Genomic DNA, 25,326 nt, shown 5'->3' with positions numbered 1-25,326 from the left:
GCCTGCTGCCGGCCGCTCGTTGATGGCGGCCGAGCCCGGCTGCGTGCCCTCGCCGCGGCCTGGCTGCTGAACGACATTCACCGGCGGATCGATCCCGTGCCCGGAGGAGCTCGCCGGTCGAGAGGTGAGCGCTGCTCGGGCGGGAAGAGGCTGCCCGACGGATTTCGGGAGGTTTTGTTAGTTCTGCGGCGGGCGGTGGAATTGTGCCCTCTGTTGACTGGCGGTGGGCCGGGGTTGCAGGAAGAGCGTGGGGCGGCGGGCTGCGCTTAGCAGCGGCGCGTCCAGCCGGCTGGGAGGCCCGGCTGGGGCTGCTGGAACCCGCGCCTCCGAGTGACGGAGATTGGAGGCTGCAAGAGCCTCGTTGCAGGTCTCGGCCGGCAGGAGTTTACCTTTGGCTTCTTCAGTTAGGGGACATTGCTGGAGCGCGACTCTGCCACACCTCAGAACAGAACGCAGATTTCCTCGAGTCCAGCATCTTCCATATTATATGCTGCGGAATTGTATGCTGCGCTGTTCCCAGCTTTTTTTTTTCCCTTTTTTTTTTTCCTCTGGGAACTCAGTAATTACATGTTAAAAGTCGATAGTAGGGTGGCCGTGCAGTGAAGCACAGTGCAGTGAAAGCCAGTACAGCTTCTAAAGTCTTAATGTGCTTTGAGTTGTTAGCTTCTGTGGCTGCTGAGCTGCTTCACTGCTCTGTTTCTCACAGTCAAGGTTGTTCTGTTTTTGCCTTGATTGATGTTCGGCGTAAGTGGCACAAACAGTAGTTTCCACTTTTGAAGGGGAAAATGTGCCCGTAGAATAGAACAGAACATTGAATTCACAGTTCCAGTGAACGCTTCTGTAAACTCAGTACTTTTTGTTACCTAAAGCTGGAAATAACCACTTCAAGGGTCTGTGCCAGTAGTGATTAATCATCTGATAAGTCTTTATTTGGGTAAAAAAAAACTCATTGACTCAATCACTCTACTTACGTAACTTAGGAATTCAGTACTCTGGCCATCTCTGTGCAAAGCAGAGCTGTGGTTATTAGGTTAATATGTTTATATGTCATTCCTCAATCTTATGTTTAAATGTATGGATGATTTATGTGAGTGGTGTGTATGAAAATATATTGGTTAAGACTAGATGAGAAGCAGCTGTTAAGAAGCTTTCTCTTGGTTCTGGTCACCCTATACTTGACGTGGCATGTATCAAGGTCTTGATATATACCTGTGATTTGGTATTTGTCCCTAAATTCATAATTCTCGCTCCTGGTGTAACCAACTGAATTCTAAATGTTATATATGCAAACCTTTATTTTGCTTGATAGAAATTTGGCTTTGTGAGCAGAGCAGTGGTCTATGTGGACAGCACGTACTCTCTCCATATAAAAACAAAAGCTCATGGTGTTACTGCAGTGCACAGGAGGATGTGTAAATGCGGTCCCTGCATCTGGCTGCAGCTAGCCACAGAGTTAGCGTGCCCAGAATGAGTATTTCAGACTACAGATACTTTGAGGTTATGGGTTTTTTTTTGTTGTTCTTCCTGCTGTAGCCCATCAAGCCAGAGATACTGAAGAAAGGGATACGGGGCATTAAACACTGCTTGTCCCGCTATGGAAAAATATTGGGGTTTTTGAGCCAAGTGGAAATGCTTTTTCAGCGATGTTGACTTATCGCTGAGTAATAGTGGCACCGCAGCTTGCACCCCCACACACTGCACGAGCACCTCTGCAGTGCTATTCTGCTCACAAAACAGAAGGAGCCTCCAGAAGAGTAACACAGGTCTGTCCTTGGGTGTTTGGTCTGCCACTAATACCTCCTTTACCATCTTCAGCCAATGTAAGTATAGGACAGAGTCTAGCACGGCGTGTGATATCCAGGCTCTTTTTATACTGTACCCAGCATCACTTAGCAGAATGCATGGGCTGCGGAAATCTGAAATGGACATTATCTGGTTTTTTGGCATGTCATCAAAACAAGAGTTTGGAACGTGCTGAAAGTTCAGCAAGTATGGTATTACACTGTGCAATTATCAATTAGTCAAGTTTCCAAGATAGTTTTCCCTTCTCTTGATCTTGCCTTTTTCTATCCTTGCTTTCATTTGACTGCCTTTTTTTGTACAGTGATGTAATCTCCTTAGTGATGAATGAACACTCTTCAGTAGTTAATAAATGATCACAATAAATGGGTGGGATAAGCTCTTCAGTAGTTATCTCTGAGTAATGCAGAGAGGCTGACGGAGGTGAACTTTAAAAATAATAGTCTATATAAGTCTCAGTGGATGGTATCCACTCTATGTACTTTACAGTCAAACCAGCAACTAGAATCCCACACATGAAAGTGTGTTCTCATTCTCTGCAGAACTGATTCTGCTCTGCAGAACAGTGCTGCAGAGCAAGGGCAATTAACAAGTGAATAAGAGAATACTTTTCTTTTTCATTTCAGATTTTGTCTAGGAACATGGCTGGCCAACACATCCTTCCTCAGGCTTTGTATCAGAGCAACATGCTGAAAGCTGTGAAGATTAGAGAGAGGACACCTGAAGATCTGATCAAACCTCCCAGTGGAATAATTCACCACTTCAGGACTATGCACAGATACACTATAGAAATGTTCAGAATGTGCCAGTTTTGCCCTCAATTCCGGGAAATGCTTCAGAAGGCCCTGACTGACCAAGCCACCCAGACTTCGCTGGAACGCCAGAGGAAGCTGAACTGGTGCATGGAGGTCAGGAGACTTGTGCCTTTGAAAACTAATGGTAAGTTGTGAGCAGGTCTTTGCACTCACTTTAAACTAGGTAATACAGATCTGCCGTTTTATCTTAGTTGTGTAAGCTAAAATTCTCTCCGGGTGGCATGCTGTCCAGAGTCTATAGTAATCACTCGCCCATCTCGTGGCATGATGAGTGGCCTGAAAAATTCTCAGGTATTTTCAAAACATCAGTAACTTCTGGTATGTCAGAGGAAAAATAGCATGTATGGACACTGTTCCGTCGTTGTTCCATGGACCTGACTCTTGATGGGTCAGCTCTCCTATTAGAAGCAGTGATCAGCCCTTAATGCTGGGCAGGTGGAGGTTTGGGATGCTTTGAGCAGCAGGGATTTGTTCTCTTCTATACAGGCCAGATGGTAGCAGCCTTGTGGAGCTCTGCCAAGCTGACCTCGCTTGCAGCAGGCTCAGCTCTACACGCAGCCAGCTCCCTGGTTTTCAGCTACCTAGCAGGGTCTGTGAGGTTCTGCCTTTCCTTAGGGCTTGACAGCCATTCCTCCACATGCCTCAGGCAGCAAAAATTGATGGCCTTTTCTCTCAAGGGTTGGTGCTGGCTATAGGACTTCTCTTCAGGGTTACTTTATGCTTTTTGTGTCAGGCGCTATAAATGAAATAGAGGTAGTACAAATATTTCTTTGTAGGGTACAAGAAGCCCTATTGTCACACAGGAAAATTTAGCACATGACTGTGAGAATTGCTAGGATTTCACATTCAGTGCAGGAAAGATTTGGTAACAGTTATGAGTTATGATCATGCAGCTGCAAACTCAGACTCAGGATTCTCTGCTATATAGAGTGCCCCAAACTGGGAATGTAGACTGGTAGAGTGATGAATCCAAGAACATGGGAAATAGGTATTTTTTGTTCAAGGAGCAGGTGACACTGGTGGTAGAAACACTGAGTGTGGTGGACCTTCAGCCTAGTTCAAGTCCCAGCATCATGCTCTTTGGGTGTTTGTTTTCTGATCTGTTTATATACACATAGTCCTTGTCTTTCTAGACCAGTCTTTTCTCCCCTGTCTGATTGTACACAGCTGTGCTTCACAAAAGCTATAAAAACAGAACCACCATGTAGATGCAACTGCTCTGACCTTGAAGAGCCCAATCCAGATGTACTCCTCTGTCATTGTAATAGAAGCATGAACTTTTGGTGGGCTTTGTGGGCTGCATCTGCATTTGGCTGTAGTTGAGCGCCCTCATAGGCTGCGTAATCTTGAACTTCCAGGAGGACTGGGAATTCTAGAACAGCCAGTGCTTGGCAAGTCCCAGGAGGGTGGCATTGCTCCATATGTGGAGCCTTCAAAGTTTTGCTCCAAGAGATATGCTTTAACAGATGTCCTATGAAAATGGTCAATGTACATAGGTTTTGTCTGCAGCAAAGTGCATAGGTTTTGGAATCCCACATCTGATAGTAGTAGGAATTCTGCAGGGTTCAATAACTGACTGGGCAGGCAGTGAATGGGGTCCGTTGTGTCAGGTCCTTGTGTCAGGAATGTACACCGGTGTTACAAATTTGTGGACTGGGATTCCATCTAGTGAGTAGGTGTTCCAGTATATAGGGTGCTGAAATATTGGGGCTGGCTTAGGAATGGCGAAGTCAAAGGGTTGATTTGTGTTCCCTCCCATACCTCACGCAGCCAGTGCAGTGCACACGGTGTGGGTTCGGTGCTGTAAGGTCGCTGAGGGCATGGAAAGGAGGGAGGAGTGGCTCTGAGAGCCTGTGGTTTATGCAAAGTAGTCACAGCTTTGCAGGAGGAGAAAGGTAAACTGGGCTGAAGGAGTGATCCCTGAAAAACAGGACAGAAGCCTGGAGAATCCCTGTGCTAGCCTATAAAATAATGTTATTCAAGTGGAAAAAAAATGTGAGCTTTTTTTTTTTCCCCTCCACGTGGTGTGAAGAATATTTTAAAAGCATTCAACTGCGTAACCTGAAGATGTGGGAGGAATGCTTTAGTTCCTTCAGTCACTGATCACTGACGGGTTTTTCTAAGAAAAATCTGTGTTCTTTCTTTCTGACAGTTTTGATTGTTCAAAACAAAGAAAGCGATTCTCCTGTAGGATCTTTTAACATATATTTTTACCTCATACGTACGTGAGCTTCTGGCGTAAGAAAAACCCCAACTTTCGAATCGCTACACGTTTATTTGCGGACGTGTGCAGGGAGAATAGAAGGGAAGGCGGTAGGTGGTACAAAAATGGAAACTGCTTTTTTAAAAACAACACACACAAAAAATTCCATCATCTATTGGCTGCGGCGATTTCACTTGTATAATGAATAGGCATTCATTCCAGTTCACCCAGCCACACCCCCGGGAAAGTCCGAAGGAGGCTTCGCTGTTCAGCTGTGCAGGCAGCAGAACAAAAAGTACGGCTGTTGCTCAACTGCTAGTCAAATAGTGCTGGGGAATTCCAAGTGCTGTGTAAGGAATTTGGTGTGGCGTGCTTCTCAATAAAGAACTGAAAGTCAGCTCTGAAAGAAAAAAAAAAATACTTTGCTCTAGATTTTGCGAAGGGAAAATTTTACTGGGATTAATATCTCATCTCTCTTGTTCAGAAGGAAACCCAGACAGTTTTTCTATATTATATGTTGCTCCCTGAATTTTTTAGCTCAAACAGGCAGGCTGCAGACTTTAGGTAAGCTGTGCAAGATGTCATTCAGAAACCAGAAGGCAGTGTAAGGAACCTGGTGTGCAAGGAGTCCATAACAGTTTATAAAGTACCTCTCAAGTGATAGCTTTGGTGTTTGTTGCAGATCTTTCTCTGACATACCAGAAAAAATAGCAGAAGTGTTCATCCAATGACTTACTTGAGCCCGTTATGCATAATGCATGGTTTCAAGTGTGTGTGTGTGGTGGTGGTGTTTTTTGTTTTTTTTTTTAACTCCTATATGAGAAAAATCTTGCAGTTCTATGATAGTTAATGTCCTCTATTCCAAAGAAATCACTGTGGTTTCTTAACTTTTGATGAAACTGCTTCTCCCTGTATTAAACACCAGACCTAATTTTGCATCTGGGGCCATGACATGACCAGACTGGATGTGGCTCTAGGCAGCTTGGTCTAGTGGTTGGTGACCTGCACGTAGCAGGGGGGTGGAAACTAGATGATCATTGTGGTTCTTTTCAACCCAGGCCATTCTATGACAGTAATGATTCTTGGTATTTCCCTTTCAAAAGGCTATTGAAGAGGATGGGTAGAAGCAGAATTTGAACCCCAGCCATAGGCATGCTTAGTCACACCTTTCAATTAAGTTAATTAACCAATCTGATTCTCAGTTCCTCCCATCTGAAACTGCAGAACACTGTTTTTCTTCCTACATGTAGGGAGGACTTTCAATTGAAGGGATTGTCTGAATGGAAAATAAATCACTGTTTTTCATTTAGCTAATCTTAATTCTGTGTTTTAGGAAAGCAAACCTTAAACATTCAGCAGTGCAGCATACAGCTGTCAGTACTGAGAGGAAGGAAAGAGGTGTTCCTACAATTACTTTACATAAATCTCTTACTGTCTCTCAATCTTTGTAATTCCTCTACCAAGCAAAGCCTATCGCTGCAGCCCTTGTCAGAGGAAGTGAAGCTTGCTGTTACTATAGGATATTCTTAGTGTTTTCCATTATCTCAACCCTGTGCCATCGGGTGTATACATTAGTGTAAGCATTGGTGAAGGAGATTTACACATTCTGTTGTACTTTTAATGTGACTCAATTATGTTTAAAAGCTATTTCAAGTATGTTTGACATTTGCAGTCAACCCAAAATTTAGTTTGTGGTATCAGTCCAAGTTAAATAAAGAGCAGGTTTCCTGTCACTGCTGAGTGACAGCTTACCGAGCAGTGAAGGGACAACCAGAGGAAAGGAAACCACTTGCTTTATTCTCCTGAGCAGAGCATTCCTAGCTGTGATCTGCTTGTGAAAAGCCTTCTGGCAGAGCCTTAGAGGGAAGTGCACTTGGAATATGTGTATATGCTGCGTATTCCCAGATCTCATGCGTTGGTGAGATTGTATTTAAGTAGCCGTTTAAAAACAATTTTTATTTTTTTTTTATGCAGGTGATGGAAATTGCCTCATGCATGCTGCATCGCAGTACATGTGGGGTATTGAAGATGTTGACCTCGTCCTAAGGAAAACGTTGTTTAGTGCACTCAGGGAGATTGACACACAGAACTTCAAGCTGCGCTGGCAGCGGGAGGCTATTAAATCCCAGGAGTTTGTGCAAACGGGACTCCACTTTGACACCCGGGTAAGGAGGCCGGAGGGATCATGCTGGTTCCTGAATGCTTGTCAGTGTTGCCTTGCTGATTTTCTTTCATTTTTGGCTTCATGTATTTCACTGTTAGTGGAGAGCAGAAATATTGTTCTTTTGGAGAAAATGGGAAAACCTAAATATTTTGCGTGCTGCAGTTGGTTCCTGACCCCTGTGTCTTTGGACTGGTTTTGAACTGATGGATGTTTCTTTTCTCAGAACTGGGAGGAGGAGTGGGAGTATCTCATAGAAATGACCTCCCCAGAAACATCTGGGGCTCGAAACAGACTTCCTTATAATGCACTGGAAGAAATCCACATCTTTGTTCTTGCTAACATCCTCAGAAGACCAATCATTGTCCTTGCAGGTGAGTTGTCCAGCATGTCATCTCTCATTAAGAACTGCATTAGTCTGTGCTTTATTAGTAATCTGATCTTGAGTTTTTTTCTTTTTGCCAATTGCCCCGACTTAATAGATTTTCTTCCCTATGTAGATAAAGTTGTGAGAAGTTTAGAATCAGGCTCCAGTTTTGCTCCTCTGAACGTTGGTGGTGTTTACCTGCCACTCCTTTGGCCAGCTGAAGAGTGCTACAGATATCCAATTGTGCTCGGCTATGACAATATGCATTTTACACCACTTGTGACCCTGAAGGACAGTGGGCCAGGTATTTTTCAAGTACATTGTTTAGTATTTGCATAGGGTCTTCAATTTTGTTATGCTGCTAAAACATTTAAAATACAACCTGGTTTATATTTATCTTTTGAAAGTTAAAATTGGTGTAGAAGATTTCTTTGGAATACATTGTTAAAATTTAAACAGAAACAGTTGTGTCTGTAAATCTGAGTAGAAAACTAAAGATTGTCTTCAAAATGCCAGCTGAAAAGGGAACACAGCTCACCTGCATCAAGGCTTGGACAAGTCAGATGGTGGCCTCTGCTTTGCAGTGCTCTGGCCTCCTTTTCATGCCCCTCCATGAAGAGCTTTGAAGGACATGGTCTCACACCTGTGGGCTGCTGCCTAGTAGGTGTGATGAGATGCTTTAAAGATGGCAAAGTATGTATTTCTTCTGAATGGATAACAGTTCTCTAGGTTCAGGTTAGGGCATCATCCCATGAAAATATACAGTGAAATAAGATCTATGATACTTCCAACAGTGAGAAGACAATTATGCTGTGGGAACATTAAAATTGCAGTGGGATGGGGTTTGATCTGTAGTAGGGGCATGTCTGCCTCCTCTCTCAGTTGTGCTCTTTAGAAACCGACTGGTCTTGCCAGCTATTCTCTTGTCTCCCCAAAGTTCAGTAGCAGTGTTGTATCTCATACTCTCATCTGATAAAATATCTATGCTAAACCTTTATGTTTCCACACAGAAATCCGGGCTGTCCCTCTGGTCACCAGCGAACGAGGCAGATTCGAGGATTTGAACGTGCACTTTCTGACAGATGCAGAGGAGAGGGAGAAGGAGCAGCTGCTGAAGGACTACTTGATAGTCATAGAAATTCCAGTGCAAGGCTGGGATCATGGCACAACTCATTTAATTAATGCTGCAAAGTGAGTGTCATTCCTGTTTCCACAGTTAAGTTGTTTAAGGTAGTGGTAGGATCCAGATAGCCTTGTGTGCTTTTCATCTTTCCTTTCCTACTTTGGCAGTATACTTTATCCTCTGCAATAAAAAATACTTGGCATTTCTGTTGATACAGTTGTAAGTGGTATTGAGCTCTAACCACGTTCAAAGGCAAAAATATCTTCAGACTTAGCAGCTTGAGCCTAATATTTTAGAAAAGTAAAACCAATGGATTACTTTCTGACTTTCGTTGACTTTTTAGATTGCTCAGGAAGTGGCTGGAAAGCAGTTAAAACCAGGAACTGGTTACACAGAACCGCTGCACTTTATGCAAGGGAAAACTGCCTAAAGTGTACATAGTATAGTTCTGTCTATGCTAGCGAAAATATTTGGCAATCTTTTTGAAGCATAGATGCCTTGAAAGTTCCTGTTGTGGTGCAGCAGGCAAGAAGCTGTGGCCAACGAAGGAGCTGGCATCTGCCCTCGTGCCCCTGGCAGTCAGTAACATGTTGAGCAACTGACTGCAATCACCAGCTTCTTGCATGTGGGGATCACTGGCAGTGGTGTCTGCCTGCCCCTTTATGACTATCATTACTTCCATTGCAGCCTGCAGAGATATCTCTGTGCTGTCAAGTTCTGTTTTGGGGGCCTTCTATCCAAAGGTTAAATGCAGTAGTAATCGAGCTTCTCCTGTTGCCCCAATAGGTAATACAATAGGTAATAGTAATGCAAGCAACACTAGCTCCTCGTTCTCCAAAATATTGTATGGTAAAGCTGCAATGTGGGATTTTCCCTGCTGTCAGGGTTCGGGTAGGGATTCTGCTAGGAGTACTAGCAGTGCACATGGTGAACTGAAGCCACCTAGTTTGTTTGAATAATTTGACTAGTAGCTACAGACCCCAGAGAGCAAAAACAGGAGCAGGTTTTGTAATGAAGTTTATCATGAAGTACTGTGTCTAGAGTATGGAAGGTTTGTTTTTAGTAGGGGCTGGTAAAGAGGGAGATCTGACACTCTAGTTTCAACTCTACTGGGCACTGGTCTTCAGACAAATTTAGAATTTGGGGGATTTTCTTTTTATTTCTGAAAGATTATCCGATTATTCTTCCCACAAACAACTTTCAGAGACAGAAAAGCCTCACCTTGAAAATCCTTTCAAGAATACTTCCGTTTAGCACTGTGTGAGACCATTTCTTTAGATGTGAAAGTCTCTATTTGACATCACTGAACACCTGCTTTTCAAATTATTTCCATTTACAGCAACAGTTTAACATCCTGGATCTTCTAGCTGAGTAATATGGATGTATATTAAATCTCCATTTCCTCCCCATGTGGCTTATTTGCCATATTTGCCTCCACCCCTACTGTCTGCCCTTTTCAACCATATATATTTTTTGTGTATGTATATATTATTTATTTATTTATTTATTTATTTATTTTGTCTGTCAGGTTGGATGAAGGCAACCTGCCCAAAGAAATAAATCTTGTGGAAGACTACTTTCAGCTGGTGCAGCATGAGTACAAGAAATGGCAGGAGCATGCTGAGCCTGCCAGAAAAGAGGCCTGCTCCAGGAACAGACAGGAACTGTCTTTTTCCCAGCTCTCCCTCTTACAGGTGAAATGTGAAACTCCAAACTGCCCTTTCTATATGTCTGTGAACACCCAGCCCTACTGCCATGAGTGCTATGAACGGAGGACACAAGGAAGCAAAGGAAGAAAGCAGGTCTCTGAAGCAGCACCTGAGAAACTGAAGGCAGCTGGGTCAGGCTCCTCCTGTGGTAAAGCTTGTGAACCTGGGGGTTGGATGTCTGAGGAGGCTGTAACAGGGCCTCGCTCTGCACCCCCAACTGCTCCCAGCCTTTTCCTCTATAGTGAAACCACTGCCATGAAATGCCGGACTCCAGACTGCCCCTTCACCTTAAACGTGCAACACAACGGACTTTGTGAACGCTGCTACAATGCCAGACAGCTTGCTCCTTGTAACAATTTAGATGACCAGAGATGTTTGGACTATGCCACGTGTAAAGTCTGCCTTCAGAAGGCCAACAGGACATTTAATGGCATCTGCAGCACTTGTTTCAAAAGGACTACAGAGCGCTCCTCGAATGGCAGCCCTGGTTTTGTACCTACATGCCATCAGAGATCTACATCTGACCCATCTCAGATCCCACAGAGCCTCCTTCAGCATTCCTGCCAGCAAGCTCCTAACAACAACTGTGATGAGCTGCCGTTGGCTGCGCTGCCTCATGCCCCACACGCTTTGGAAGAGAAGAAGGGAAGTAAGCTCTGCAGGAAGCCTGGCTGCAAGTTTTTTGGAACAGCTCAGAATGAGGGCTTTTGCACGCTGTGCTTCTTTGAATACAGGGAAAACCATGGTAAGTGAAGATGTGAGGTTTGTCAGATGTGGTGCAGATGGTGAAACTGAAGTTTTGCACATGCTGTGCTCTAAAAGATCAAGAGGTGACAAACACTGTGTAGCAGAAGCATCAGTGTGAGGAAAATGTGCTTTATTGGCTGTTATTATTCCAAAAGGGAGGCGTGCAATAACAGTGTGGGATATGTGAAATCTTGTAAAACTTTCCATTGGCTTCCATGAAAGAAAAACTTGGTCAGTCAAGCACTATCTTTGATGCCTTCCAACCATACACTGCAGAAATGTTTAGATATAAGTCTTCTCAGATTAAACATCATCTTAACTAGACCAGTTGTAAGAACTGGTGATGGAAGTGATGTCGTATTGAAAACCAATTGTGTTTGGAACGCTTTTTAAAAACTTGGCATGAATTTGAAGATCTATATCCATTCTGGGTTTAACAGATGTAACACTGGAGTAATGACTGAAATCTCCATGATAAACAGAGCAAGCAGAATTTGTCTGTGGTTAATGTGCAAATATAATGTGTAGATAATCCAAAATAAGTATTTGATAGTAACATAGAAGTATACTGTTATAATGTACCTTGACATGTTTCTTGATAGTCTATACATATGCTTAAAATTAAGCCCTAAAATAGTCTGTAAATAAATCATGTTGTGAAATCTTCAACTTCTATGCTGCTGCTGTTACACAGGCAAGTGCCTTTGGATACAGGGGGTGGAAGGCATATGAGATAAGTGTTATTTTCCTCTCACAAGACAGTTTTGTTGCTGACAAGCATGTCAGTGCTACACTTTCCATGAACTTTTACATTAAGGACCTATTATGCTAGCTTGCAAAAGCTTATTTTTGAATGTTCACAAGGAAAACTGTTATGATTGCGGAATATATAAGATTGCCTCATTAGATTAAGAAGTATAGGGTGCATTAACCTATTAAGCTCTGTGCTACTGTACTTCCACTACCCCATGTGATTGAAATGAAGGAGGACAGAAGGGAAGAGTTGGGATATATCGCAGATGACATTCTAAAACCAGTGGTGATTTTCCTTGTCTTTAGTGAGATCCAGTTTCCATGCTGTGAGCAGGTTGTTCTTGAATCAGCTGTTTGATGTAAAGATCAGTCTGTACTAGCCCTTTGTTTATGTAAACTGAAGGAATGTGCTTTGACTGAGAGGTATCAGGGTTGTCAAAATTCAGTGTTTGAGGCGAGTCAATTTTTTGGTTTTTTTCTTTGCAAATTGAGGAGCTTCTTGTAGTTACTTTGGGCCGTAGCATCTGTTGGGTTCATTCACATTTCCCCTGTCCTTTCTTTGCATTACAGACAGTGCTTCACTACGCCATCAGAGGAGATCTCAGAGGAATTCCTCAGCAGCTGGTCAACAGGGGAGCTCAGCTGCCACTTTCCACAATACCATGTCCTGCCAACAGCAGAACTGTAGCACCCTGGGTAGCACCATGCTGGAGGGTTACTGCCAGAACTGTTTCATTAAAGCCCAGAGCCAGCGATTTCAGGAAGCCAGAAGGACAGAAGAACAGCTAGTGAGACAGCCTGAAGTAAGTATGAACTTTGAAAACCTTCCTTTTGTTTAGCATGTTTTTCCCTTGTGAGGGTGACTCAGAGCGTGTAATAGGATGCAGCAACATGAGAATTTTCTAAGTGTCATGGGAAGACCAGTGTAAGGTATCTCATGATTTCCACTTGTTACAACTGAGCAGTACTTCTGATGGTCATTTGCAATTTAGGATTATTGTGGCTATCAGTTCTTAGTTTTACCCACTTGGAATTTGACCAGCAATTTCAGTGGAAGCAGCTGGACCCACAGTTTGCTTTGTTTGCTGTTTGTACAAGGATTTTCATTCATCCCTTGAGAGCTATGTAATTGCATCAAGAGGTTTAGTCTGCTTCATGTTGCTTTTTTCATTGAGCGCATTACAGATTTTCTTTTGCGGGCTTTTTCACTTGGTTTGTTTTAGTTTTAGAATTGAGAATCACCAAAGATACAAAACTATTTTTCTAGGAGGTGACAGAACCTTGCTATTCCTGGGTAAAGCCTGAATTGTCTCTTGGTATTTTACTCTTCAGAAGAAGTATGTGTCGTTTTAGGATCTGGAAAGCCCAATAGCTTCAGTGTGAATTTTCTACTTTGCAAAGCAGTCTCCCAAAGCTCTTGCAATTTTTGCAGCGGTGTGTGTTGTTTGTGATTGCTAACAGCCTCCCAGTGGTCCCGTATACAATACATTAGCACAGGTGAAAGTAAATGAAATGCCACTTGTGCTACCAGCATGACAACTGACAGCATTTTTAATGTGTTTCAAGAGAACAGGACAGCGCAGAGATCTACAGCGAGCAGCACTGACTAGCCAGAAGAGACAATGTGCCGTGGCTTCATGTCGAAACAACCTGGCCTGCAGAAGCAGTGAGCTGTGCCAGCAGTGCCAGCGCCTTGGCCAGCTTGTGCAGCTGGGGGGTCCCAGGGAGCCAGCTGCAGATGAGCCCCCGAAGCAACGCTGTCGAGCCCCTGCTTGCGACCACTATGGTAATAACAAGTGCAATGGTTATTGCAATGAATGCTACCAGTTCAAACAGATCTACGGCTAGCAGAGAGGAAGAGTTGGTAAAGAAGAAGAAAGTGATACCAGCTCCTTCCTAAACTGAAATGGTGCTATGTCCAAAACACTTACCAGTCCTGGGAGCAGGGGCTAGGGGGGAAATGTAACCTGTCTGCCCTTGTTCCTGTTTATTCCCAAGAATGGGAATAAGTATGTACTTCCTCTAAACACTGCATACAAGAACTACTAAGGAGGGCCGGTTGCTTTCTGCACAGAGCTGTCTTTCATGAATAAGCTCCTGTCATGCTGTATTTAATTCTTGGACTTTCCAGTTGGAAGTTTGAAGCATTTCATTCCAAAGAGCTTCCTGGTTCTGCCTCTTTCTCAGTACCTCCCCAGCACCCATACAAGGAGGACTCACATCTCATCTCGCCAGTGTGGGAAATCTGTATTGATGTATACTGGTCAGAGGCGAGTCTTTGCTGAGAGAGATCCCCCAGGACAGACTGATGTGACTTGCAGTCAAAACAGAGTGAGGTTGTCTGAAGAAACTTGCTTTGGTTTGCTCACTTCCTTGCTTCTGTTTTTGTGGAGCTCAGCAAGGCTGGAGCTTGTGCGGGCATTTAGGATGATATCAGTGAGTGGTTCTGGGTTTGCAGAGCCCTTGGCAAACTGCAGTCTTAATGAACAAGACAAGTAGTGGTCAGCATTTAGATCCTTTCTCAAAATCAAAGATAGCTGGAAAGATAATGTGATTACAGAAGTAACTTTTACACGTATGTGATGGAAAGTCTGAATCCTGCAATTCCCCTCACGTATGGCAGGAATTGTCTTCAATAGAAGAAAAAACAGACACAAAAGGTGTTCATCTTAGGCTCCAGTTGAAGCCAAAGCAACTTTCTTCTCGTCCACTATCACTGTCAGAAATACACATGCTGCTGTTCACGCCCCCACTCCCTATTTCTCACTTTTTCTATCATCCTTAATGTGATTCTGACATCGTGCCTAACAGCTTGGAGCTTGGCAGTGGGGTGCGTTAGGATCAAGACTTCTGGAGTTCATGTATTTACTTCTCAATCTGCAGTACTTCAGCAAATTTACCTTTACTGTTGTGCCTGATACCCTCTTTTCTCCTTTCATACCTTTTTAAGTTTTCAGTATCTGTTTTGCTGCTGCTGTTCTGGAGATGATACCTTTTCTAATTTCCTTGTCAAGTTCAGAATCTTTTTTTTCTAGATATTAAAAAAAAAATTAAAAAGAAGCAAAAAGTTAAAATAACTCAACTTATTTCTGTTAAATTTTATATATTTTTAATGTTAATGTGAACATATGTTTATTAAAATATTTATATTATTTCAAACAATGCAACTTGAAATTTGCACATCTAGGATTTTTTTTACGTATATTTACTCTTGTGTTGAAATTTGCAAACTTAAATGTATGATGGAAAAACATTCTCAGATATAAAGAAATAAATTATTGAAGGATTGAATCTGGTTTTTTATACTGATGAGAGGGAGCACAGTTGAGCACATGGCACCCACTGCAAAAAAATTTCTATCCAGGATAACCATTGAGCATGCCACTGATGTCCTCTGTTTCAGGTTGTGTAGCCAAGCATTTTCAGAAGGCAGTAGATTGTTGTGAATCTCTGCAGTCTCTCAGTACCTCATTGTACTCTCAGGAAGAGCTCTTGGTACTTTGTGGGACACCATGCAGTCAGTGTACATCAGGACTGAGCTCCTGTGTGTACTCAGTCTTCTGTTCCCAGAGCTGAGTGCAGCCAAGTAAGGATGGGGCTGGACCAGGCTACAGGGGAAGCTAAGCCAGGCAGACCTGACTTTTCTTTCTTCATTCATCTCCAGTTACCCTAAGGATTCCCAGCTGGCTTGAGTGACACCTTGGGAGGTGGTGATGGTCATGAGAGCTCTCTATGTGTGCAGGAGCAAAGGCCCAGGCTGGCCCTATTACCTCCTCTCTCTGGAGAAGCAGGGAAGGCCTTCAGTTTTTTGCTCTTGGCATCTGGCTTGCTCAGAAGCTGCTGATAAGCAAGTTGCTAATTGCTCAGCTGAAAAATACCTGAAAGGGTTATTTTCTTGTCATCGCAAGTTCATACAAACCCAGCCAGGTTTCCAGGGGCTTTCTGAGCCGTACACTCCCTCAGCATAGCATGAGGATGCCTGCACTGGTGCTCCAATATTCCAGGCCTCTGCCTAAACAGGCAGCACTGCATCCCACCCTGAATTCTAGATGCTGCCCGCAGTCTGAAGGGAAAAGTAGAAGGGGCTGCAAGCCTCTCTGTGTGTGCTCTGACAGAGGAATCTCTCCTATGAGGTGATCCTGCCCACCCTGTCTCCTGGTTGGCTGCTCTCTATCCTAATTGACCCTTTCATTCTTCATTCAAGAGCATGCTTTAGCACATCACCTTCAGTACCTTCCTAGTTGAAGCCACATAGGTGCTATATTCTGAAGTATGTTTGTGATAGCTAGTGTTTGTAATTCTCACAGCTCGCTCACATACCTGAGTTCCTGCCAATCTTCCTCATACAGAGTTTAGCTCACCTCCCTTTGAATGGTGTGCCACATCCTTTCAAAGCAGAGAACCTGAAGTCTGTCTGCTCCCTCAAGGCAGAGCCTCTCAGGCCTACCAACCCAATCTCTACAGTGTATTCCTATTCTTCGGATTCTGACGGGGAGCTGGGAAGGGGGAGGTTGTTTAGCTCTGGTTGCCACTGACTGCAGCCTCTGCACAGAAAGGTTTCAGCTGAAATGCCTGAATCCCCTTGATTTTCTCTGCTGCTTTCTGGGCCTATTAGTCATAACTTTGAAGTCACATGTGGCTCATCTCATTCTGAAGCTGTATGTAAATGAGCGCCCAGCCTGTCTCTTGTGACTGACTCGTGTGGGAACTTTAAAGATATTAGTGCCTTTTTTTCTTTTTTTCTTTTTTTTTTTAATACTTTGGTATTTCCCTAATGCCCTGAGGGGATTTTGACCCTCTCATGCTTTCTGTTGTCTGCACAGCTCCTCAAGTATTTTTTTCCTTCCTGTTCCGTAAGACGGAACTTTCATTTGGATTCTCCCTTTTGGAGACCACTTACAGAAAGAAGCCTCTTTGCTGAGACACAAGGGTTTCCTAGATTCTTTTTTGAGTGGAAATTCCTTATAACATGGTGCAGGAATGGATCGTTTCGCAGGCTGTGCTTACATGTTCATTAATAAAATGAATCCCTAAATAAAGGAATACGTGTAGATAGACTCAGTAATTCTTCCTGACTGAGAAGACAGATGATCTAAATGTTATCTGTTAGGCAAAACATGGACCTTTGGAGCAGTTGTGCACCAGTGACACAGCCAGCAGGCTGTGATCTGAAGAGTGACAGGCCAGCTGAGGCCCTATTCTGGCCACAGATCTATATTAAAATGTTTCAAACTTCCCATGGGGAATGACCCTGGACTAGGCACCAGGGCAGTTCACAAGGACACAAACCAGTGAGTTGAAGTGGTTTTAGGACTCAGCACCCATAGCTTGGGTCAGCATCCCTAAGATATCTCAAATGCTTTTGGTTGCATAAAGCAAATTCTTGGGAATTGCTGTCATTTCTTCTGGGAGCAAGAAACAGCAGGTGCTCGACAGAATTGATATCCATCTCTTTTTTCCTGTAGTAGTTCCCAACGTTTTTGGATTATGGATCGGCGTGTCACTGGTACATTTTCAGTGCCTATAGTAAAGCATTTGTAACAATTTCTTTGGCTCACACATTGCTCAGTGTTGTAAATGCAGCTACACAGCTCTTCAGCTAAGTCTCAGTGACTTTATCTGGAGCTGTAGTTTGGCAACTTTTTGTTCCAAAAACCAGTTATAACATCCATATCTGGGATGGCCCATACACTGACTATGATAGGAATAGGAGAAAAGTCAGTTCAGCAATTTGGATACATACATTAAAAAGATCCCAGTGTGAGACTCAAGCTCTATGGATACATTTAGAGTCTTTCTCAACCAGGATTGGGTGAGAAAGCTCTAACTCCTCTTCCACGGAGGTGCAACAGGGACTTTCAAGTGGCTTTGTGAGGGAGGTCTACTTTACTGAAATAAGTAAACATGCTTGCACGCTTAATCCTTGTAAAATAAGTGGCTTAGCACAGTGATATGATGCAAGTTTTGCATGGGGGGAATAGCAATTACGTAATTTTATCCAGCATACTTGAGTAGGACTCAATAGTATAATATGCAAAACACCAAAAAAGAAAACCACAATGCTGAGCAGTTACGATTTCAGTTTATATTAAATGTAAAAAAAGAAATAACACTTTTCAGTTGCCTGTATTTAATGAGCAGTGCAGCAAACTTGTTCCAGATGGGAGCAGATTCAGTGTGCTCGCATGAGCTTGGTCAGTAATCTCTGTGCTGCTGCTGTCTCCCATATTGGTGATAAATGCTGGTAATACCAATGCTTGCCTTGTTCAGAAGAGTTGGAAGCACAGGAAGAAAGAGAAAATGCTCGGAAGTGGCTTAACTGAGCTGCCACTTTAATTCCCCTTGCCTGGGTCAGCTGTGGTTATTTTGGAGAAGCCCACCGTAGTCTTCCCAAGGAATAGTGGAGCTGAGCTGGTCAGTCCCCTGCAGTCCCCTACGTCCTCTGCCACTTCCCTCTGCCAGTGAGCTGCTGCTATAGACAACCTGATGAGCACAATCGAGCAGCAGCATCTCAAGTTACCACGACATTCATTTAAAAAAAATCCTTTATGTACATATATTAGAATGTCTTTAATGTTGGTCAAACAGAAACCTGAAATAAGAGCAGGTAATTTTGCTTGGGAGTTTTATGATGACATCTTTTTGTACTGATGCTAATTTTCAAAAAACTCCCTGTGTCTAATATTGAAAGACAGCCTACGGCGTGCTACGCAGACTGCCCCCTCCTCCGGCCTCACTAAACTGAACACGGTGTACGTAATCTCGCCCCCTCCCACTGCCCTTGATCTCTGACAGCAATGATTCTTTATGTTATTTATTCGTGTTTTTCCCCCCCACCACCTTTTTTTTTTTGTAAGGGCCTGGTACAAATACATGATGTTGGGCAGGAAGTAAGATTTCCCCTGGTGAATTACCATGGGGGAAACTTAGGTTTTATCCTCTGCTTATGGCTTCGTTTCAAGGGATTCATATGATCTAATACAACTGCATATGGTGAGTTCATCCAATTCCCACCCCATTCTTTTTTTCAAAGCTGCTGCTCAGTGGCATGTCACAAGGAGGGGTCAAAATTCCCTTCTCACTTACAATGTAAAGCCCAGCTGGTGAGCTGGGGCACTGCTCCAAGCATGGCAGCCCTGTGCAGTGTTCCTCACTTTGAAACAAGCACCTCTGCCACTGGCTGCTCTCAGGTACTGTGGGACACGGCCAGGCCGTAGCATGAAGTGCTGTGCAGCCTGAGAACATGTTGCCAGAATTCCCACTCACTAAAATTAATGACTGAAGCAATCATTTCATTTCCTCTTTTCTGATATTTGTGACAAAAGAGCATGCACCGAAGTGATGGCTGGTAAACATTTTGCTGTAAGATCTGATAACATTTATACTATATATGTCAAGCCTTAATAATTTGATGGACTTCAGCAACTTTACTCTAGATTTTCTGTAGGATAATTAGGATGGGAATTTGGCCAGGTATCTTACACAAACAGTCTCTAACTTCCTTTTATGTGTTCTGGAGTGAAAAAAAGAGGCATTCAGTTGCTGCTGTTGCAACCCACATGCCGCAAAGACATCCCTAAGTAAGCAGACCTCGCTGTTAAGTCCTCTTGTAAATAATGACACACCTTGCAGTAGCTGCTCATTACAACGTAATGGTAATTAGGCATCTCAGCCTTTTCTGTGGTCCTTAGTGCACAATCACTTAAAAAGCAGGAAAAGTAGCCTGACCGATGTCCCAGCAGGATAAGTTGTAGCTTACTTACCCTCTAACTTATAGCCTGCAATGAAGATAAAACATTTTTACCTGAGGGAACAGATCACATCATTTTTCAATTACATGTTATTGATACACAGCCAGCAAAAAAGATGATGTTGCACGCTGTTTCACAATCACGTGCATGTCTAGACCAGCCTACATCTACTGCCTAAAAGAAAAAAAAGTCATCATTTCCAGAGACTTTTTTTTTTCTTTTTTTTTTTTAAAAAGGGGAAGTTTTGGGGGTGGTAATGGAGCCACAAATGCTGACCCTCAGCAGAGCAGATCTCTTTGAAGGCTGGTGCTGGGGCAGGTGCTTGGATCCTCCAGTGCTTGCCAGTGCTCCTGTGCGTCTGAGTCATATCAGTCGTGTGCACCACAAAAGTTCACAATGCATTACTCAGAGCAGGCATGTAGCTTGGGCTCTGCCAAACCCGAGGCTACATGAATGTTAAATTTAACATGTTCATCATCAGAATTTTCTTTCTCTCACTCTTTTTTTTGGGCACTCAGCAGGGAAGACTTACTAAGGCAGAATTTCATATTGTTGGGATTTCATTATATAATTCACTGACTTTCAGTTTGCTTTGCTGTTACTTCAGACATTTGAGCTTTGCTTTTCTCTCCTGCACTGGGCTTAAGTCAGACATCCACTCTGGGCTAGACAGTGCGTTCAGTCCTCCTCGAGGCTTTGGTTTTCCTTGTGTCCTCACATTATAAGGCCACTACAATGTTAAGTTACCTCACTGTCACGTGTACTTTGATCCAGGCTGGCTTTCCTCTACCAGAATAGCAACCCACCAGCAGCTGTGACCAAGAACAAGCTGATCTGTGTTGTACAGAGCTTCATGATAATTTCCACCACAGCTACACGTGCACTTACAAAAGCGCCTACGCATGCTGTAGGTTTCCAGCTTCAGCTCCCCAGAGTGCTTCTGGTGGTCTCCCTTTGTCTCCTGGTGAATTCTGTCTTTTTGTCTCCCACCCCCACACCAGTCAGGGTGCTCCTGGGTCAGTTTTTGGGGAGGATGTGTTCCTCCACTCTGTCACTTTGGAGAAGGTGAGAGAGTGTGAAGTGCAGTTTGCTAGAAACGTCCAGCCTCTAAAACTCCTCCTTGCTTTTGCCTTCTTCATTTTGTACATGGCTTCTTCTGTAAAAATGCAGAAGTCTGGCTGAGCTCTGCTTTGGGTTGACCTTCCATATTTCAGTTTATACCTTTTTGAGTTGACAGTGCTTCCTAATTGGAAATAACTTTGAATTAAACTCATCAAATTCAGCTGCAAATAGAGAAAGGCTTTATCTCTTTTTTTTTTTTTTCTCCCCCACAATGAAGTTTCAGCTTGTACTAGTAACATCTATCGTACAGCTGCCAAAACAGTGTTTGTTCTTCACCTCTTTTTATTAGCATGCATTTTTTGTTATGTTTCAGGGTGTAACTAAACATTATCACTGCTAGGGAAAGCGTATCTAAACCATTTTGGTCATGATTTATTTTTGCTCGGTTAAAAAGGAACAAGATACTTGAAAGCACATGCTAATTTGTAAAAATTGAACAAACCTGTTTTAATACTGCAATAGGGGAAATATCATCAATATATAGCATGAATCCAGCAAAGCCTGTAATAAGTGGAAAATAATTGCAGGACATCAGAGAGGACAGCAAAAACAGGAGATGATTACTTCACAGGCATGTGGAACCAGAAAGTGTTTAATCTGTAAACTTTCTTGTTTTCAGCTGAGTGAAGCAGAGACAAGTAGACACAAGAAAAAGTACAAACAAGTTCTTTATTCTGCAACTCCATTTGAGCACTCTAAAGATAGCATCAAGGACTGCATGGAAATCCCCTGGATACACTTTGTAATTTTTTCCGGTGAATTTCGGGATAGCAAATATGAAAGGCGAGGGTAAGTGGATGACCACAGCTGGTGTAGGCTGCACTTTGGTATTCCGCTTTTGCAGTGCAGACACCCAGGGTGGAATTAATCTCAGCTGTCTTTCCCTCACTTGACTATCAGGGGCACCCAGATGACTAGCTCAGATGTAGATGTTTACTCTGCAAAGGTGACACTGGAGTAGGTGAATCCCACACACCATTTCGAAGTTGATGTTTCCTCTTGAAGAAAGCTATAAAATTAGGGCAATATGCAGATTATCTTTTACTTTGTAACTCACTAACTAATCAGATTTTGATGCTGAACAAGCCATGAAGATACTTACAACTTATAGCAACTAATGCCTCCCAAAATCAATGGGTATTAGGCAATTAAATGCCTTGTGTCTCTGAGGCACTTAACCATCTATGAATATATATTTGTTTTGCAAGAAATTAAAGAAGTAACACTCCTAACTCCTCTCAATAGTTATGACATTTAATTGATTAATGATTACAATATGCGCTGACATCACAGAATTACAGAATCATAGAATCACAGAATGGCCAGGGTTGGAAGGGACCTCAAGGATCATGAATCTCCAACTCCACCCAATCCTGGGGTGAAATGTCTGGTACTTAAATAATTATACTTAATGTTTCCATCTGTATTGATGATGTACTTGCTCCCCTCCAACAATGTAATTTTGGGACCAATTGAGGCTCAACTTTAGAAAATCTTTCATTTTTCTGAAGTTAAGTTGTTATGTTTTCTTCCAGATACTCTTTGGACATAGAAGAACCAGGATGAAACTTGCCCAGAGGAAGCACGTGGAGCAAGATACATGTCCCTGCACTAAACAGTTACCTAAATAAAAAGCTCACTATGTTACCATTTCCACAGTTACTTTGAGTGTTAAAGAAATGTATTTGAATTCCCAAAAAATTTCCAGCTCAGGCCCTGTATGTTTCCAGCGTAGAAAACCAGTGTAAGTGCAGTAATATGAAGGCAGGACTGTTTGGACGGAGTGTTAACTGCAAAACACTTGGCACTGTTACCAAGGACAATGTCTGCTTGCATTAATAATGCATTCCAAGAAACAGGCTTTCCCTTGCAGTAGATGGAATTGCATCATAGAACCACCTGTCTCTATCATCAGTTCTCCTTCTAACAGAGTGTCAAACTACAAGCTAGAGCAGTGGGCATAGTTCTGCATATTACTTCTGGCTGGCTACTGATCGTTACGTTTAGCTTCTTTGAATCATAAAGATACAGACGTATGCAAGAGTTTGTATCCGGCTTACGCAGTGATAAGTGTTATGAATGGGGGGATATAATTGACCATTTATTTACTCTGAGGTTTTCAAAGTTATCAAGGGAGATGAAAATAAACCACTGTGGTGTGAACAAGGAAGCGAAGTGAGAAGTTCATCTCCTCTCTAGTTGGCTGTTACCTATTACTGTGGTGATATATTGCCATAACCAAGGAAGAAACACCCTCCTTGCAGTGGAAAAATGTTCCTAATAAAGATAAAATTGTGATCTCAGTGAGAATTGGGAAGTACCAGTAAAAGCTTACAATTATTACCATGGAAAAAAAATCTCAGCAATGAGAAATACAGGGGAAAAACTACTTCTCCTAGCTTGTTTATACATCCACAAACTGCACAATTCTTTTTTACTTCTGCAACAAATGAACTCATGTTAAGATATTTGCCCGTTGTGCCCTCCTACCTTCTTTGTTGTTTTCAGGTTATAATTCTCCTGTATTAAATGTGTTTGTTTCAGTGGGTCTAGACTACTAATCCATCTACTTTATACTGTTTTACAGACTCTTCTGTCTCCTTAATTTTTAGCATTCTATTAGTCTTTCTCTTGTTTTGGTTTATCAGTAACTTCTTATTATTTTTTTCCAGGCCCACAGAAGAAAAGGCTGAATTAGATCAAATCTGGCACGGATCTCTGCAGAAAATAAGTAGAGAAGCCATGTGCTGAAGATTACTTACTGCCAACCTACTTACAATTTGTCCATTTCAAAGTGCACACTGTTTTTTGCAGCGAGAGTTTCTGTATTTTTCTGACACAACATTGTACATTATTGAAGCAAGTACCTCACAGAAGTCTACATTATTCCTTTTACAAATCATACTAGAAACTGATGTCAGAAAAGCATGGTTTTTATTAATTAACATGGACTCACATGAGCAATTGTCCTTCATCTTTAAGCAACTTTTGCAGGATTTGTGGGTGTAAGTTGGATTTGGGAAAAGTGACGTTATTTACTTATATCACGTAAGAACAGCACTTTCCATTACACTTATAGGTAAGACAAATTAAAAACAAAAACAAACAAACAAACAAAAAAACACAGGAAGTTTACAGAACACTTTTCACCTCTGCATTTAGAATTGTTTATCTCCAGAGGAGATGCTAACTACTTCTGAGTTGAATTTGATGCTAAAAAATCTTTATTGCCTTTAGCTTTGCTAACCTTTGATTTTCCCTCAGTGTGATTGCAAGTTGGACAAGTGAAGAAGTTCAAAATATTCCTAAGTTCCTCCTACAAACGTCCACGTGCTGTTTTTGTGAAATGAAATTGTATTGAAAAGATCTAATCATTTTACACAGATCAAAATTGACCTATAGTGGTATCACATGGTGTAAAAGTTCTCCAGTAACATTAACCTTTATTAGTCCCTCTATATCCACCTAAACCCCATGAAACATAAACAAAATTACCCTTAGAAAAGTTCCATACCAGGCAAATTTTTTTACCTATCTCTGTCCCAAACATGCAAACTACCATATCTTCTGCCATCCTGCACTAGTCTTTGGGGAGTTTCAATCCCTGTATGTGGGTGAGAAGTGGTCACACCATAAAAAACAACTCAGATGTCAAATGAACTAATGGATGACACATAGTGCGTACTGGCTTACAGTTTAACCTTCAGGTTTTGGCAATATGTGGTAATGCAGAAAGTTCTCTGCTCCTACATGTCTGCACAATTCATCCAGCTCCACTGCCATATTCCTGCTGCTGAGTTGTTCCCACATAGCAGAGAAAAGGTTCCTTTTCTCTCAGCCTGGAAAATGTGATGACTTTTATTTATAGTTCCACTCAATCACTGTGTTGTACCAAGGCTAAACAAACTACAAACATGATTAAAAGCAATTTTTATATTATTCTTTTCCTGTGTTAAATAAGAGAAAATGATGTGTTATGGATTTCCTCCACCAGGATGCTGAAAACTTTCAAGAGGAAAGCATTAATTTAAGAAATAGTAATTCATTTTTTGCACAGAGATTTACCTAGGAGCATAAGCAAAAGAGCGAGGGTTTTCTGCCTCCACTCCCATGTGGATAAAGCACAGAATAGTGCATCCCTAAAGTAGAAACAAAAACTACTACTTTTACACACATTCACTCTATTAACTTCTTGCGTAGTGGATATTTCTTTGGTTCTGCTCAGTGGTGGGGTTGTGTCAGATCTGTGATTGGAAACAACCCAAGGGAAGCCTTTTTTCAAGAGCAATGTCCATTTATCTGATTTCCCCGTCCCCCTCATCTCCAACATGACTCTGTGTTGGGGCTCTCAGGACTGAGGACATCCCAGGGCCATTTTTCCACCAGACTATTTATATCTAGTAGGTCTGAAGAGTAACTTTTGTCTCTTCATTCTTCTATTGGTCTCACGTGGCAAGGTTTTGTTATCAGGGGGGCTGCAGGGGTGGTCTCTGTAAAGAGAGCCCAGCAGATGCCCCATAGCAGACAAGAGCCTGTTACAGCTGGCTCCAAAGAGGCCCACTGCTGGTTTGGGCATTTGCAAAAAAAAAAGGTTTGTATTTATGTCTACATGAGATTAATGTGTTGTCTCTTTAAACAAAATTAATTGCCAAGAAGAACCACACAAGCTGACAAAAATAGTGATCAAAATGAAGAGAGAAAGCAGAGGGGTTTTGCTGACTTTTTTTTAAAGGGACGCTGCTTCTGCCCATTTGTAAAGTTACCAAAACAACATA

The 25,326-nt window shown here is 42.4% G+C and overlaps 1 protein-coding gene across 3 annotated transcripts; it reads left to right on the top strand.

Moving 5' to 3' along the window:
* TNFAIP3 (TNF alpha induced protein 3) lies at positions 1-24,662 on the top strand. Of its 3 annotated transcripts, XR_792557.3 has the most exons (12): positions 1-124; positions 2,427-2,739; positions 6,793-6,983; positions 7,206-7,353; positions 7,480-7,650; positions 8,357-8,537; positions 9,998-10,923; positions 12,249-12,481; positions 13,245-13,464; positions 21,171-21,340; positions 22,087-22,295; positions 23,224-24,662. XR_792557.3 is itself a non-coding variant. In XM_010707254.3 (9 exons), exons 2-9 carry the CDS (start codon positions 2,442-2,444, stop codon positions 13,524-13,526), a joined length of 2,430 nt encoding a protein of 809 aa, XP_010705556.1. In that variant the 5' UTR covers positions 1-124; positions 2,427-2,441; the 3' UTR covers positions 13,527-14,714. The 3 variants fall into 3 exon arrangements, 1 of the variants encoding a protein (XP_010705556.1); XR_002112116.2 differs by lacking the exon at positions 23,224-24,662 and having other exon boundaries at positions 22,087-22,811; XM_010707254.3 differs by lacking the exons at positions 21,171-21,340; positions 22,087-22,295; positions 23,224-24,662 and having other exon boundaries at positions 13,245-14,714.
* The last annotated feature ends 664 nt before the right edge of the window (positions 24,663-25,326 follow it).

This window comes from Meleagris gallopavo, chromosome 2, assembly GCF_000146605.3.
Source record: "Meleagris gallopavo isolate NT-WF06-2002-E0010 breed Aviagen turkey brand Nicholas breeding stock chromosome 2, Turkey_5.1, whole genome shotgun sequence".
Taxonomy (NCBI): Eukaryota; Metazoa; Chordata; class Aves; order Galliformes; family Phasianidae; genus Meleagris; species Meleagris gallopavo.
Note: the sequence above shows the minus strand (reverse complement) of the source record. Positions and strands in the feature narration are given on the sequence as shown.

What these genes read in the sequence shown, in the direction of transcription:
- TNFAIP3 (XM_010707254.3), top strand. Translation starts at nt 2,442, where the DNA reads ATGGCTGGCCAACACATCCTTCCTCAGGCTTTGTATCAGAGCAACATG. An exon ending in GACTCCACTTTGACACCCGG is followed by an intron (nt 6,984 to 7,205) that starts GTAAGGAGGCCG and finishes TTCTTTTCTCAG; the next exon opens with AACTGGGAGGAGGAGTGGGA. An exon ending in CCTGAAGGACAGTGGGCCAG is followed by an intron (nt 7,651 to 8,356) that starts GTATTTTTCAAG and finishes GTTTCCACACAG; the next exon opens with AAATCCGGGCTGTCCCTCTG.